Raw genomic sequence first — 14,963 nt, 5'->3', positions numbered from 1 at the left:
CAGACGACCGGATATGCAAAACTGTGGCGATGCTAGCTTAAACCGCCACAAATTAACTCTAAACGTGTTAAATACCGTCAAAATGTCCATTTTTGGGTGGATGCTTCTGTTTTAGAGCGGTATTTGGTCCTCTCCGTGTGCTTCTCTGCACTTTATTTAATAAGTTGTTCAGTTTAAACAACTTTTCCGGGTGTTGCCAAAAGCTAACGATAAGCTAAGCTACGTGCCTCCTTCCCGGCGCTGCCGTTACAGTCTCGTGCGGGGTTTTGTATATGAAATTGAGCCGCACGTGCGCGTCTTGCCCGGCGCCGCACGCGGCGGTGTAGCTTGACAGGAAGGGGCGGCGGGAAGGAGGAGCCGCCGCTGCGGTACAGCTCTGTGTTTACGCGGCTCCATTTCCTCGTCTTCCCCGCGGTCTCGTCTCACCTCCCTGGGACGGCGAACTTCTACAAACCGTGAAAATGTACCGGTACTTCGGAGAGCTACTCACCCGGGGAGCGGGCGGCGTCCTGGCCTCGGGGTGCCCCGCCGCTGCTGACTCTGTTCTGCCGGCGTCCGCGTACCTGCTGCGGCACCGCGGCTACAGCCAGGCCGTGGATCCGGCCGACGACCCGAACTTCTTCACTATGGTGGAGGGCTTCTTCGATAAGGGCGCCGCTATCGTGGAGGACAAGCTGGTGGAAGACCTGAAGACTCGAGAGACTCCCGAGCAGAAGAGGAGCCGGGTCCGCGGGATCCTGCGGATCATCAAGCCGTGCAACCACGTCCTGAGCGTCAGCTTCCCCATCAAGAGAGACAGCGGGGAGTGGGAGGTGATCGAGGGCTACCGGGCTCAGCACAGCCAGCACCGCACGCCCTGCAAGGGAGGTGAGTCTCCCGCGCCCGGCCCCTGTTAGCACCGCGGAAAAAAGTTTCACTGAACAACGTGAAGCGACGTTCACGCAGAGCCGGCGTGACGCGATTTGAACCCACATGAAAAATGAATGTAAAGGGTTTGAAAGCAGCCTGATCCAGATTCAGACAGACTAGATTTTTGTGCTTTTACTTTGATTTAAAACTAGACTCCCGTCTTTTAACCAGCTAAAACCACATTGTGCATGCGCAAAGAAACTAAAATCAGATGTGCAGGAAATGTTATTCACACCAGCCCGAGACAGCCACTTTAGGATTTTACTCTCCTCTCAATAATTAATGTGCATTTATCCCCAGAGCTGGGATTTCCTGTGTGAACCTGAAACACAGCTTTAATAACATCAGATGGTTGAGGTAAAGGTTCAGAGATAGCTGGTTAAACCAATAACGTCGTCAAGCAAACTGCAATGAACAATAATGCAAATATTGCACTGTAAAAAAGCTGTAGTATAAGAGCTGGGGTGGGTGAGAGTGAGGCGTGTGTGCATGTCTGGGGCTTGCTGAGCCATGAGCCCTGTGGGTTGTGGCCCTGCTCCCTGCTGGAGGCTTCTGCTCCTGGCTTGTACCGGGGTGGCTGGCCTGTAGCGGGTCCACCGCCTGCTGCAGGTCACAGTTCTGACTGCAAAAGCTGCTGGACAGGATTAGTGTGTGTGTGACGTGCATGTACATGCTGAAAGGAGCGTTGTCTCCTGGTGCTGATGTTTCCGCCTCAGCCAGGAATGTTGTCAGTCCGGTTCGAGCGCACGGAGCGTCCTGATGGGTGCTCAGGGCGCCGTGTTTTTGTTCTGAGCTCTGTGCCATCACTCTGATGTTTGGTCTGAGGTTCAGACTCTGCAGCACATGTGGAGAGAGCGTCCAGATGTTCACACTGCACAAACGTGCTGAGGGCCAGCAGACGGGGTCACATGGGTCTGACAGGTGGAGGTGTCGTGAACGAAATGCTCGGTTTATTCGGAGCACGAAAGCCCACGTTAGGAGACTTGAACAGATACGATGGCACAGCAGAGGATTTGAAGCTGCTTTGAATGCAGACGTGCTGTGACACACCTTAGCCTGAGCCGCACTCACTCTTTAACATGTCAGCTCATGACGCTGGCGGGGTGTCAGGTTATTGCCTGAGCTGCACCTTAATCCACCCACACTGACACTAAAGACCAGTTTCCTCCTGTGTGCTGGACAACTGTCCTGCTCTGAGCTCCCAGCCTCACAGTGGAAACACTGGTTTGACTGGGGTTTCCACTGTGAGGCCGTGCCTGCTGGCTCCGATCACACACAGGCCTGAGCTTTTCCTGCTATTACAGGATTACTCGGCTCATGTTTCTGCTGACAAATTGGTGCATGTTTGAGCCTCGAGCGGCCCAGTGAAGGTTTCCTGGAAAAAATCCAGCCGAGTAAACGACCGCAAGCAGTCAGCAGCCTCCAGGGGGGCGGAGCTTGGACAGAAGTTCATAGAAAGGAGGGAAGTGATTATTAGGAAATGTTCCCCTCAGGTAGATTGTAGTTAGACGGTTTACGAGAACACAGAGATCCTGTTTAATGCGTTCATGTGACCTGAACCACCAAACAAACAGACCTGAGCTGTCCAATCAGCTCAGAGCTTTTTCACACCCGCCTCAGCTGTCGTCATGGACGCCTCCACCTTTAACTGTCCTCAGAGTTCCTGCAGCTCCCCGAAGACTCGCAGGAACCTGAAGGATCACATGATGCTGCTTCGCTCTGAAATCACAGAGTCAGATGAATCACTCAGGATTTATTCACGGCTGCCGCTTCGGCACATAATTTAATCAGTTAAACTTATGTTTCAAATTCACTCACATGATGGAAGTGATTAACATACAGTCTCCGGACACTTTATTATGCACATCTTGCTGATATTCAAGTCTTCACGATTCAACAAGATGCTGCAAACGCTCCTCACAGACGTTTTAACCTGACGTCATTAATGATATTTGTAATAATAATAATAATGATGGATTGCATTTATAAAGCGCTTTTCGAGACCCTCAAAGCGCTTTACAATGCCACTATTCATTCACTCTCACATTCACACACTGGTGGAGGCAGCTACAGTTGTAGCCACAGCTGCCCTGGGGCGCACTGACAGAGGCGAGGCTGCCATATCACGCCATCGGCCCCTCTGGCCGTCACCAGTAGGCGGTAGGTGAAGTGTCTTGCTCAAGGACACAACGAGCTCGAACCGACAACCTTCCGATTACAAGACAAACTACCAACTCAGCCACGATCGCCCAGATTCTATACGAGCTTTGGGTTATTAATCTTATATGTAATTCACTCCTGCTCATCAGTGATTGAGGGTGAATACAAAAGGCTTTTTCTTCCTGTTCACAGTCATTCGCTGGTAACTCCACTCCACAGTGGCCTTTATGATGGCATTGTCCATCTTTGATATACAGTCTGCAGTTGGAGTTGATTGCTGGATGACAGAGGGTTCATTTTATTTCTATTTATTTGTCCCAAAGAGCTTTGGTGACGGTAGAGAAGAGGCGCTGTACGAGCCACAGGCGTGTTTGAATCAGTAGACTGGGAGTTGTGGTGTGCTGATGGTTTGGTCACAGCAGTCTTTCCCGTGACTCGTCAGCTGTGTGTCTGCAGGCCTTTCAGCGAGTCCAGCTTACAGCTTTTACTCATCACATCCAGTGTTGTGTGCGAACAAAGAGACCAGGGTGTGGTTGTTTTCCTATAAAGCAGCGTGTCTGAGGCAAGGCGGCCACGCCCACTCTGAGTCACACGAGTTTCTCTGCTTCCTCCTCCACGCCGTCCTTCTCACTTCTGCATTTCTCCCTTCACCATCTTCCTTCTCTGCTTTTGTCTCCTCATCCATCATGTTGTCACTTCCTCCCGCCGCTGCTTTCACACTTCAACCTGCCTCCGTGTGTTTTTGTTTTCCTTCCCACTCGCCTCCAAGCGCAGCCATTTTGTCCCTGCAGCCTGTGTTTGCAGTGATGCGTGAGAGCTGCTGGCCCACTTCCACGCTGACCTCCCTCCACTTTCTGACCGTTTTATTTTCCATGCTGCTCGCCTCAGCGGCTCAGGCCGCCTTTATAAATGTTCACATAGCTGCTCGTCCACCTTAAAGCTCAAACACACTTCCAGATGTGGGCAGAGGCCTCCTGGTGGGCAAAGCAGGTAGTGCAGGTGGGCTGGCAGAACTTTAACCACTGAAAGTCTCATGAAATAACGCCGTGTGTCTGCTGCAGGTATCCGTTACAGCACAGAGGTGTCTGTGGACGAGGTGAAAGCTCTGGCCTCGCTGATGACCTACAAATGTGCCGTCGTAGGTGAGAGCACGCTGAACCCCGTCTGCTGTGTTTGAGTGACTCTGCCGCTTGTTGTCTTGTGAACTAAAGTGACTTTGTTTCCAGATGTGCCTTTTGGTGGAGCCAAAGCCGGCGTGAAGATCAACCCGAAGAACTACTCGGTAAGTGTGACGCTTCCACGCCAGCCGGCCCTCCTCGGTGACCCTTGTGGTTTTATTTCTTGATCAGCGCTCGGCCTCAAACTAAACTAAATATTGGGGCGATTGTGTTGCCATGGAAACCTAACGTCTTGTGGTAAGTGAACGAAGCGCGAGTGTGCGAATTTCCCACGATGCTGCAGTCGGCGCCGCTCATCAGCTTGTTTGTAATGGCTCCACGACTGTAGACGGAGCAGCCGTCTGCTGTTTTACAGTAAACTTTCCGACCTGAGCGGAAACGCTGAGCCATCAGCTGGCAGAGAGACGCCGGGATTCACTCTGAAACGTGATGACTCGTGACTTTCTCCCCACATTGATTTCAGGGCCCTCTGTCACCCCCTCCCTCTCTAAATGTTTGCTCGACCTTCGGTCTTTGCTGCTTTCTCTGCTGGAAAACATCGATCAGCTGACACGAGCATATCTGGGAGGACTGCTGACCTCTGACCTCTTGATATGAGAGAAATACAGGAAGTGGACAGACAGACATGATGAAATGTTAAAAGTAGAGCTGTTGTCCTGCTGAGTGCTAGGTCAGACTTGCAGGAGTGAGTTTCAACCTGCGGGCGTGAAAGTCGTCGCTGCAGAGGAAGAGGGTGCGTTTGATTTCTACCACAAGAAAAAACACACGAGTTCGTTTTGCTTATCGTGTTTTCTTCTTTGTTTAAAGACAGAATGATCGTTTAAATAAAAATGAAAGCGCAGTTACAGGACGCCATATTTACTGTAACATACGGATGTTTGCATCGCTTCACTTTCATGGTTACATAAGAAATAAACTCCAGGATGCCCGAGGGCCTCTTAATGGTTCCTGCTGTTGTTCGCCTGAAGGTTGCTGGTTCAACCCCCCTGGAGACACGGATCCTGTGTCTGGTTTAAAACTGCCACTCGCGGCGACGACCAATCGTGACAAACCCGTGAGGAACCAGAACATCAGCAGAAGCTTCCTCGGGCTCATTTTCACTCAAACCCGCCGTGACCACAGCGCTCAGGGACCGCCTACAAAATGCCGCAATGGAAAAATAAAGTGGAGGATCACAAGAATCACGCCAAGCGTTTCCCTTTGATCACACTGCAACACGTAGCTTGTGGAAGTGGGGGCTTTCCTTCATGGTCCAGTTGCTGCTCTTTGGTTTCCCTCGTCAGACACAGAGCAGACAGATGTGGGCGTGCACTCGTGCTGTCCTATAAGTGCCTGCTGAGATTAACGGGGTCAGACTGGGGTGTGTCCTCCAGCCAGCAGCTGAAAGGTGAAATCAAAATAAAAATGTGTATTTTTTTAAATTGTTTTCAGGACGACGAGCTGGAGAAGATAACCCGAAGGTTTACCATCGAGCTCGCCAAGAAGGGCTTCATCGGTGAGTGATGTCACACAGCGATGTCACACCTGTCAGCTCCACTGAAGGTGGTGCGGCTCTCAGAGCAGCAGTTAGAGCAGCAGGTGGGCTGCAGAGTGGCTTAAATCTTACTGACAGGAAGTTCAGACAGCGTCAGCTGACGTGGGCTAATTTTCACTTCGCGTCCTCCCTGAACCGATGCGCTCTTGCAGGACCCGGCATCGACGTTCCTGCTCCGGATATGAGCACCGGGGAGCGCGAGATGTCCTGGATCGCCGACACCTTCGCCACCGTCATGGGACACACTGTGAGTACTGACCCAGCAAAAAAGACGTGACGTCCAAATGCGTATGACTACACGTTAGGCCTGGGCGATGTGGCCTAAAATCCATATGGCGGTATAATTTGAATCATGTGCGGTAACGATATATATCACGATATATTCTGTTCTTCTTTATAACGTATTTTACACACTATAAGGACTTAAAATCCTTTAATTTCCTCAAAAATCGACGTGTGCCTTAAGTATGAACTCTGGTTGTGCTTACTGACCTCGAACAGATTCTCTGTGCTACACGGCGCTCAGTCAAAAATGTTTCAGTCTGACTTTGCTGAGCTACGAAGCCGCACCGCCCGATGGGTTGTTGGAGTCAGGAGCCTGGCGGAGTCATCTGGGTCCTAAACTCCATCGCTTCAGGTCCCAAAGTCAAACGAACACAGAGAGTTAAAAACTAAATTCTTTCATCTTTAATAAAACGATCAGTGTTGCTGCTTTATCAGGTTATTTATGAAGTTTAACATCCATGAAAACAAGATTTATTACATTTAACGGAGTTAGAAGTTAGCAGGAAGTTAGCTCGCTAGCTTCCACCTAAACAGGATATAGCATGTTCTGACTGAGAGATTTCTGAAACTAATTCAAACGTACAGCTCTGTTATCACTTCCAACATAAATGAAGACAGAAAACTAAACAGCAGTGATGTTTGCAGGGTTACTGAAGTTGGACTAGCTGCTATTTAATGATGAGCTACGTGATTGCTAGCGACACAGCTATGTTAGCGTAAACACAGTGAAGCTGAAGGATGAACGCTAACTTTTCTCCACTGATAAAAGTTAACGTGAGGGATTCTGGTGGTCAGGGACAAATGTAATCACATGGCAGGATGCTGTAAACGGGCCAAACTTCAGTCAGGAGAACAACTGATTCATCCACAATACGAGGTTAGTCATTCATATACTGCTGCATGGGAACAGAGCCGCTGTGAGAGAATTCAGCATTAATGAATCAATGATAGGGAAGTGGAGGAAGCGCAGTTTTCGGCTTTCCCCATATTTCAAAAGTGCTTCGTCTCTTTGCTGTGACTGTCGCCATAATTTGCAGATGTTATTGCTGCAGCTGCTGCCATGCTTTCAAGCAGAAACAGGCGCAGCTTGATGACACCATCAACATGCGCTATCGTGGTAGAGCGGTATAGTCAAAATCTCGACCGTTGGCCAGATTTATATCGTTTCTACCGTATATACGACCCACCCCTACACGTGTTTGTAAAAACGGTCACGAGAGCATTTCATGTGTTCTTTCAGAATCAGGCTGTTGTTTTTGTTTTTGACCCCTCGGCGTGTCGTCCATGTTCAGGACATCAACGCCCACGCCTGCGTCACCGGGAAGCCCATCAGTCAGGGAGGAATTCACGGCCGCATCTCCGCCACCGGCCGGGGAGTCTTCCACGGCATCGAGAACTTCATCAACGAGGCGTCATACATGAGCCAGCTCGGGATGTACCCCGGGTTCCAGGACAAGACCTTCGTCATCCAGGTACGCTCCGCCGTCGTCACAACAGAACGTCTGCAGCGTTCTGACGAGTTTCTCACACTTCGTTTGAAAGCAGGATGAACAGTGAACGCAGCACGATGACCACGAGCCCGAAACCTCCGTGTAGAGTTCTCACAGAAGAGCTGAGGGGCGTCAGTGGGAGTGGGCCGATGTGAAGAAGTGTTGCTCACGTTATAAATGATGAGCAGATTGAGCCGAAGTGACGTTTCCTCATCTGTTTGGGTCCGAGTGATGTAGCTCTCATCATCAGACGGCGAACATGAGGCAACGTGCAGATGTGCATGTGGCTGCCTGCTCTGACCACACTGACTCGGCTGTGGATGATTTACATCACACTGCAGCATCTTCACCTCAGACGCTGTCCGTGTCCATCTTTTATTTACAGTATGAGAGCAGACGGCTCCGTCTGGATCCATTTATGAACAACAAATGAGAGAAACTTCCTCCTCGTCACTTCTTCCATCCTTCCCTCCTCAGCTGACTCATGTCCAGCCGCATGTTTTCATTTAATCAACAGGCGACCGCAACAAAGAAACCTCAGGATGCCCTTCATGGCGTTCAGCACAAGTGTTGGTGGAGAGCAGGGAGGAGGCTCCGCCCAGACTCTGTGCTGATGGTGTTTGGGTAAATCATCCAGCGACTGAGACGCAGAAGGACCACGAGGAGACAACGCTGACTGAAAACAGACCTGAGCAGATGCAGCGACGTCGTGAACACAGGATCTGCTGCTGCAAAAACTCCGCCACAAAAGTCACAGAACAACCGCCGAGGACTTCAGTCAGATTACAGACGCACCTCCGGGTTTACCCCTGAAGGTGGCGCTCCTCTACGTCACTGCCTCAGGACCACGTGAGGTCAGAGGGCAAACTGAAGCTATCAGCTTTTTCCTGAAGTTTTGTGAGCGTGTTTCCTGTTTTTATCTTCTGGCTCTGACTTTGGTTGAACACACTGGAACATTTCCCTCAATGACTTGGACAGAGATGGATGAGTGTCCTCGCCACAGTAATGCAGCCACTGTCACACAATCTGAGTTATTTTTCCACCCATACAGTGCTGGTGCCCAGTATAAACCAGTGCTGTGTCTGTCCACCTAATGGCTGACCCGGCTTCTAATAACTCGACATAAAAATGTGCAGTTTCCTATTCAGGAGAACGCTGTGTGATTTGTGACCGTGAGGCAGACGCCTGGTTAATGCGCCCTCTGCTCCGCCTGCAGGGCTTCGGTAACGTGGGGCTTCACTCCATGCGCTACCTTCACCGCTTCGGAGCGAGGTGCGTCGGAGTCGGAGAATTGGACGGAAGCATCTGGAACCCCGACGGCATCAACCCCAAAGAGCTGGAGGACTACAAACTGGTGGGTTCACAGAAACAGGAGCAGTGTGCCACCTGCTGGCAGCACTGTGTCACTGCAGTGTAAACAGTCCAGTTTTATTGTGTCATTTTTGGTTTTTTGGTTTGTTTCGTGTGAAGCAGCTGCTGTCTTCATCAGTTTGAACGGTTTGTCGTTTCCAGGCCAACGGGACCATCGTGGGTTTCCCTGACGCGACGCCATACGAAGGAAGCATCCTCGAGGCCGACTGCGACATCCTGGTCCCCGCCGCCAGCGAGAAACAGCTGACCAAAAGCAACGCCCACAAGATCAAGGCCAAGGTGCCACGGTTACCAGATCAGCTCATCACGTTTACGTGCGACGATAACTCGTGCACGCAATATTTAGTTCAGTCTAATTATTCAGATTCTCGGGAATAACGGCACTGGCAGGAAAACAAAATCATAGAAGGAAAAAACCCACAAACTTATACAGAAAATAAGGTTTAGTAGATTATAAATATACTGCGTATGTATGAATTTAAAGGAGTGAATGTTCTCAGATGTGAAGAGAAAAAAGTGCTTTACATAAATAAAACCTACAAATAAAAATAAATAAAAACCTTTAAAAAGTGCAAAACGCAGAAAATTATAAAGAGAAACAAACAGAAGTTGAGGAAACAAGACGTTTGATTTAAAAATAGTCATTGTTGGATTTTCTGACTGTTTGGGAAACATCCTTAAAGCTGGAGATGAACGCTGTGATGAATGTTATATTAAAATATAAGATTCATCACAGTGTGATGGGGCCAATGATGGAGCCCTGAGGAACTCCACATGCACCCCTGTATACCGCTGTCTCGTGCACACATGAGGAACGGTGCCGGTCCAGAGGCTGGAAGCCGTAAACATCTCAGATAAATTCATATCTAAATAAATGGCACTAAAAATGTCCGTCCTGGGAAACGTTTGTGGGTTTCCATCAGTAAACTGACCTGGAGTCTGTGGCACCTTCAGATCATCGCAGAGGGAGCCAACGGGCCGACTACACCTGAAGCTGACCGGATCTTCCTGGAGAGAAACATCCTGGTGATCCCGGTCAGTGCGAACGCTCGTGACCTTTGTCAAAGGTTAATTCGTCTCAGACTGAAGTAAACGAGACGTCTGTTATCCCCTCTCTTCTGCTCTCGTGGGTCAGGACATGTACCTGAACGCTGGCGGTGTGACGGTTTCCTACTTCGAGTGGTTGAAGAACCTGAACCACGTCAGTTACGGGCGACTGACCTTCAAATACGAGCGAAACTCCAACTATCACCTGCTGAGTGAGTCTGAGCGTCCGTCAGGAAGCCTCGCACCAACGCTCCGATCGTTGTCAGTAACGCTCTCGTCTCCCTGCAGTGTCGGTCCAGGAGAGTCTGGAGAGGAAGTTCGGCAAACACGGCGGCGCCGTCCCCGTCGTCCCCACCTCTGAGTTCCAGGCTCGGATCGCCGTGAGTACACACATACTCGTAGTACTCGAGTACTGTCTCCTCCTCTTCCTCAGGTGTGTAAGCTCCGCTCTGTGGTTTCAGGGAGCGTCTGAGAAGGACATCGTTCACTCGGGTCTGGCCTACACCATGGAGCGCTCTGCCCGGGTAAGCACGCCAAACCTGCAGCACGCAGGAAGTCCTACAACGTCACCGCGACCAAATAAATGATAACGCAGGTGATGACAGAATCGTTATTGTCACAGTCGATGTGGACCGGAGATAAAGATGCGTGTTAAATATACACGATGATGATGAGCGACTTCATCCCAGTTTTGGTTTCACGCGGTGATCAGACGACCCAAAGGTTAAACTTTCACATCTGCAAACACCTGGATTATAAGCTGACTGTTATGAAGAGTACGTCAGAGTAAATGCAGATGTACGTGTAGTTTTATTTATTATATTAGCGCCCTCAGAGGCCACACCTCCCCCGAAGGGCGTGACCCCGACCTGATTTTGTTGGTTCGTTTCTACAGTGACACAAAAGTTAAACAGAAGCTGCAACTTTCGTCGTTTCAACTGTCGAAGCAAATGAAATCTTTGGAACGACAGATTTCTCCCGCGCTTCCTGCTGAACAAATCTGAACGTGACAAAACGAAGCAGGCGAGCGTTAGCCGCTACACGCTTCCTCCCACCGAGGGGGGAAAGGGAAGCGAGCACATCGCCAGGAGCTCCTGATGTATCATTTATGACACGAGACAACACAGTTTAAACGCAGTGTCGGGTTTATTATAAATCCACACCCTGAGAAACACACGGATGCTTTATTAACCCTTTAAGACCTACCACAGAACCAAGTCCACCAGAGCTTATATTATATGTTTACATGCTGTGGAGCCATTTTTGGGAGCATTTCAAGTTGCTATACATCAATACAACCATTATAGCCCAGATTTTAATAATATGTCTGCATTAAGTGCATAGTAATTACATAAATTGCAAAAAAGTGCAATAAACTACAAAAAAATTGAAAATCGTTTTTGTTTTTTAACATATATTTCTAGTTAGAGAAATTTAAGAGGCTTATCCCTCAAAACTGTAAATACAAAAAAGTTGCACAAAATAGTTTCCCACCACAGGAAATTTATTTTGAGTGTCTTCATAGTTTTATTTTTGAAATACACCAATTTTTATACACTGCAGGAAAAACGAAAATAAATATTATAGTGCAAATTTGCAAAAAAGCAGCATATGCATCAAAACAAACTATTTCCAGCAGTGCAATATGAGTCCTAAGCATCCCAGAAACCACACAGAAAGTCATAAAGTCAAACATAACTTTTAAAAACACCAGTATAGGCTCATGAGGCTCTGATGGTAAAAAAACTACATTTCCGCGAAAATGACGTCACTTCCTGTTTCGGGCAGGTCATGGCGGACATGCGATAGTTCGCGCTGATGGACGTAGGAAGTGTTACAAACAGCTGATCGGATCAGCAAAGCGTGTTTCTGGAATATTATGTTTTTGTTGCTGCAAGTGCTTTTTATGCAGTTTTTGCAAAGTTATATGTGGAAGGAAACTGTGACCGAGGACAAGCTGATGGCATAAGATGTAAGTACAACTCCTCCGGTTTCATATGCAAAAAAAATTATTGCGCTAGCTCACGTGGTTGCAGAGCTACCGGGATTTAAAAATAGTTACGCAAAACAGAGCGTGCTGCTCCGACCGGCTTTAAAGGGTTAATAACAGATGAATCAATGCGTCGCGTGCTCGCTGATAAAAGTCTGTAATGTTTGATTTCATGAAACAAACGTGTTTGAGTCACTTCCTGTCTCTTCTTCTCCGATGCAGCAAATCATGAGAACAGCCAACAAGTACGACCTGGGTTTGGACCTGCGGACGGCGGCGTACGTCAACGCCATCGAGAAGGTGTTCAAGGTTTACCGCGAGGCCGGCCTCATCATCACATAGACCCGCCTCCATCCACCTGTCCGTCTGTCTGTCCTACCTGAGTTTAGTTTCCACGTGTGTCTGAATTTCTCTGGGATGCTTCGTCTTGGTGCAGTCGCTGCTCCTCCTCCTCCTCCTCCTCATGTCTGTGTCCTTCTTTGAATTTAAACTTTAAAAAACCAAAGAAACTTGCGGTCGGCAGCTTTAACGCCGCGGTCGCTTACCTGAATCGCTGCTTCCTGCACGGAAATGACAAATTATCTGAGCTCACTGGCCAAAAGTATGTGGACACGCCACAGATGATGTGGGCGGAGCCTTTCAGATGAAATGCTTCCTTTCTCTGGATCGTCGCGGTCCTGAAAGCCTCGAGCTGACGAGTCATGAAACGAGCTTCAGGAAAAAACAGAATATTTGTTTTTTTTATTGTTTTATTAATGTTTTCTGGTTGAATCATGAACAAACTGAGCTGACGTGTCGGTTTAACACGGATGATTAGAAACAGGTGCAATCACTGAATAAACCTGGAGACGTGCTGCGGGACATGTCTGTAAATGTGGGAAAGTGACGGCGCTCTGTGGGAACGCTGGGATCGGTGCTGTCACAGATCACACAGATTATAAATTCAGGATTAAATGAATCGTTTTCTATCTGTCGAAAGGTTAAAAACTTGAAGCGAGGCTGAACTCTGGACGAGTGACAGTGGTCTGTAGGTCGCCTCCCTCAGGCTGATGCTCCGTTAACGGCCCGGTTCGTATCGTGGAGGGAACGTCTGCTGCTGCAAACACTGATCCCAGATCAGTTCGTTGTGGGTGTCCACATACTTCTGACCATGTGTCGTGCTTTTCTTCTTCTACTGTGACGCCGTGCGCATGTGCCTCAGGACTGTCGCTTTAATGTTCTTCTGCCCACAGTCACTTTATTAAGAGCAATAAGTTTACAGCCATCATGAAATTTAAAAATGTCCAATTGAACGCCGACGTTTACAGCAGAGAAAACTTCATCATCGGTCCAGCCGCCGGAGCTCGAGACCCAAAACATTCAGTCAGGAAAAACTCAACCAAAGAGACGAGATTTATTTTTCACTGAAATCTGTAGATTAATTTAGAAGATTTCCTCTTTAGCTGCAGAAAGTTTTTTTCACTTTGCACATAAAAAACAAAATTTATTCAAAAATTTGAAGTTTCACAAAAGTTCGTTTTTGTTAAATGAGGGGAAATCTGCGCCGATAAAGTGCCGTTCAGTCAAGACGTCTGATTCATTCCAGCTTTAGTTTTTATTTCCTGATAATGACCAAAAGTTGTTTCTTCTTCTTTGAAATGTCTGAAAAATCAGAAACCTGCTGTGGAAACTACAAACTATGCAAACACAGACGGTTCCCTGCGAGCTCGCCGTCACAGCGCCCCCTGGCAGCCTTGCCTCTCGGGGTCAAACACTTGTTCCTTCTGTGGAGTTTTTACGTTAAAGAGAAATAAAATCCAAACAAAGTGACGCCTGAATGCGATTCGTTTTTTAAATCAAGCTTTATTGTTCAGTCTCCAGCTGACAGTGTTTGTTTCAGTGCAAATACGATTTATATTTAGGAACCAAAGAGGTGCAGGGTCCGGTCTGGCCGCAGGTCCAGTTGGAAAATAATCATTTAAAAAATGCAAAAGTTTCATTTGTATTGGTGTCAAAATAAAATCTCTGAAGTTTGTTTTGTTTCCAGTTGTTTTTGTCATGTTGCCAAATCATTTTGAAAAGCTGGATGGAGCGAGTGCTGTGAGGCAAACCTGCAGGTTGATAAGAAAACAACGTTATCAACGAGTCTGAAGGTTCTCAGTCATCCAGGTCATCGTAGTCAAAGGAGCTTATAAAGAAAAGCGTCTGGACTTCTTTAAGTTGCTTGAAGACGTTTCACCTTCATCCGACAAGTTTCACACCTTGGCTCATGTGATTAGAGGATCATCAGGGGTCCTTTTGTCCCTCTGTGGGGGGAAACTCCCACTAGGCTTAAATCTGGGACTCTCCACCATTTGACCTTAGAACTGAAGAAGCTTCTCGGATGAAGGTGAAACGTCTTCAAGTAACTTAAAGAAGTCCAGACGCTTTTCTTTCCAAGCTCCTTTGACGATGTTATCAAAGTGTTTGATGTGTAGAGCTGGTCGTCACACACTGGAGTGAGCTCGTGTGCACATGTTGGCTCGTTACAGACGTTTGTTTGTTTACATGCTGATAAACAAACAATAAATATTAAATCAACTTTGTGATGCAGAAGAGGAAGAATGAGTCACTCTGACCACCAAAAGTCAATAAATGGTGACGTTGGGTCGTAAAATGTAAGGAGTGCTGCAGAGGAGCCAGCAGGGGGCGCTGTCGCAGCACGGCCTCTGCTCCCTGCTGTGACTGACATGTGGACGTGCAGGTGGCGTCTCACAGCTGGACCTGAAGGTGGCAGTGTTGCATCACTGGCTGCTGTTCATGGTCCTGACAGTGTTGTCTGATAAAGTTTACCTGCTGAAGTACAGAAAAACTATCTGAAGGATGGACACGGGTCTGAAGAACGAGCTGAAGACAGAATCTGATTGGTTCATCGGCTGAGCATGACGTCAGCACTCGCTGCAGGTGCAGAAACACCTGAGACGTTTACCTGGATTCATGATCCAGGTGGAGAGCGGGAAACAGCGTGCACCTCCCTCCAC

General features: G+C 48.2%; 1 protein-coding gene across 1 annotated transcript; it reads left to right on the top strand.

Annotated features, from left to right (window-relative positions):
* The first annotated feature begins 36 nt into the window (after positions 1 to 36).
* Positions 37 to 13,978, top strand: LOC102783960 (glutamate dehydrogenase, mitochondrial-like). Its single transcript, XM_087849909.1, has 13 exons — positions 37 to 867; positions 4,131 to 4,211; positions 4,296 to 4,351; positions 5,679 to 5,742; positions 5,934 to 6,028; positions 7,359 to 7,538; positions 8,773 to 8,910; positions 9,069 to 9,206; positions 9,882 to 9,962; positions 10,063 to 10,186; positions 10,263 to 10,354; positions 10,436 to 10,498; positions 12,187 to 13,978. The coding sequence occupies exons 1-13, from the start codon at positions 462 to 464 to the stop codon at positions 12,304 to 12,306; spliced, it is 1,638 nt and encodes a 545-aa protein (XP_087706035.1). The 5' UTR covers positions 37 to 461; the 3' UTR covers positions 12,307 to 13,978.
* Positions 13,979 to 14,963: the final 985 nt, after the last annotated feature.

This window comes from Neolamprologus brichardi, chromosome 13, assembly GCF_056152115.1.
Source record: "Neolamprologus brichardi isolate AB-2024 chromosome 13, ASM5615211v1, whole genome shotgun sequence".
In the NCBI taxonomy this organism is placed as follows: domain Eukaryota; kingdom Metazoa; phylum Chordata; class Actinopteri; order Cichliformes; family Cichlidae; genus Neolamprologus; species Neolamprologus brichardi.
This window is presented reverse-complemented; position numbering and strand designations above follow the sequence as displayed.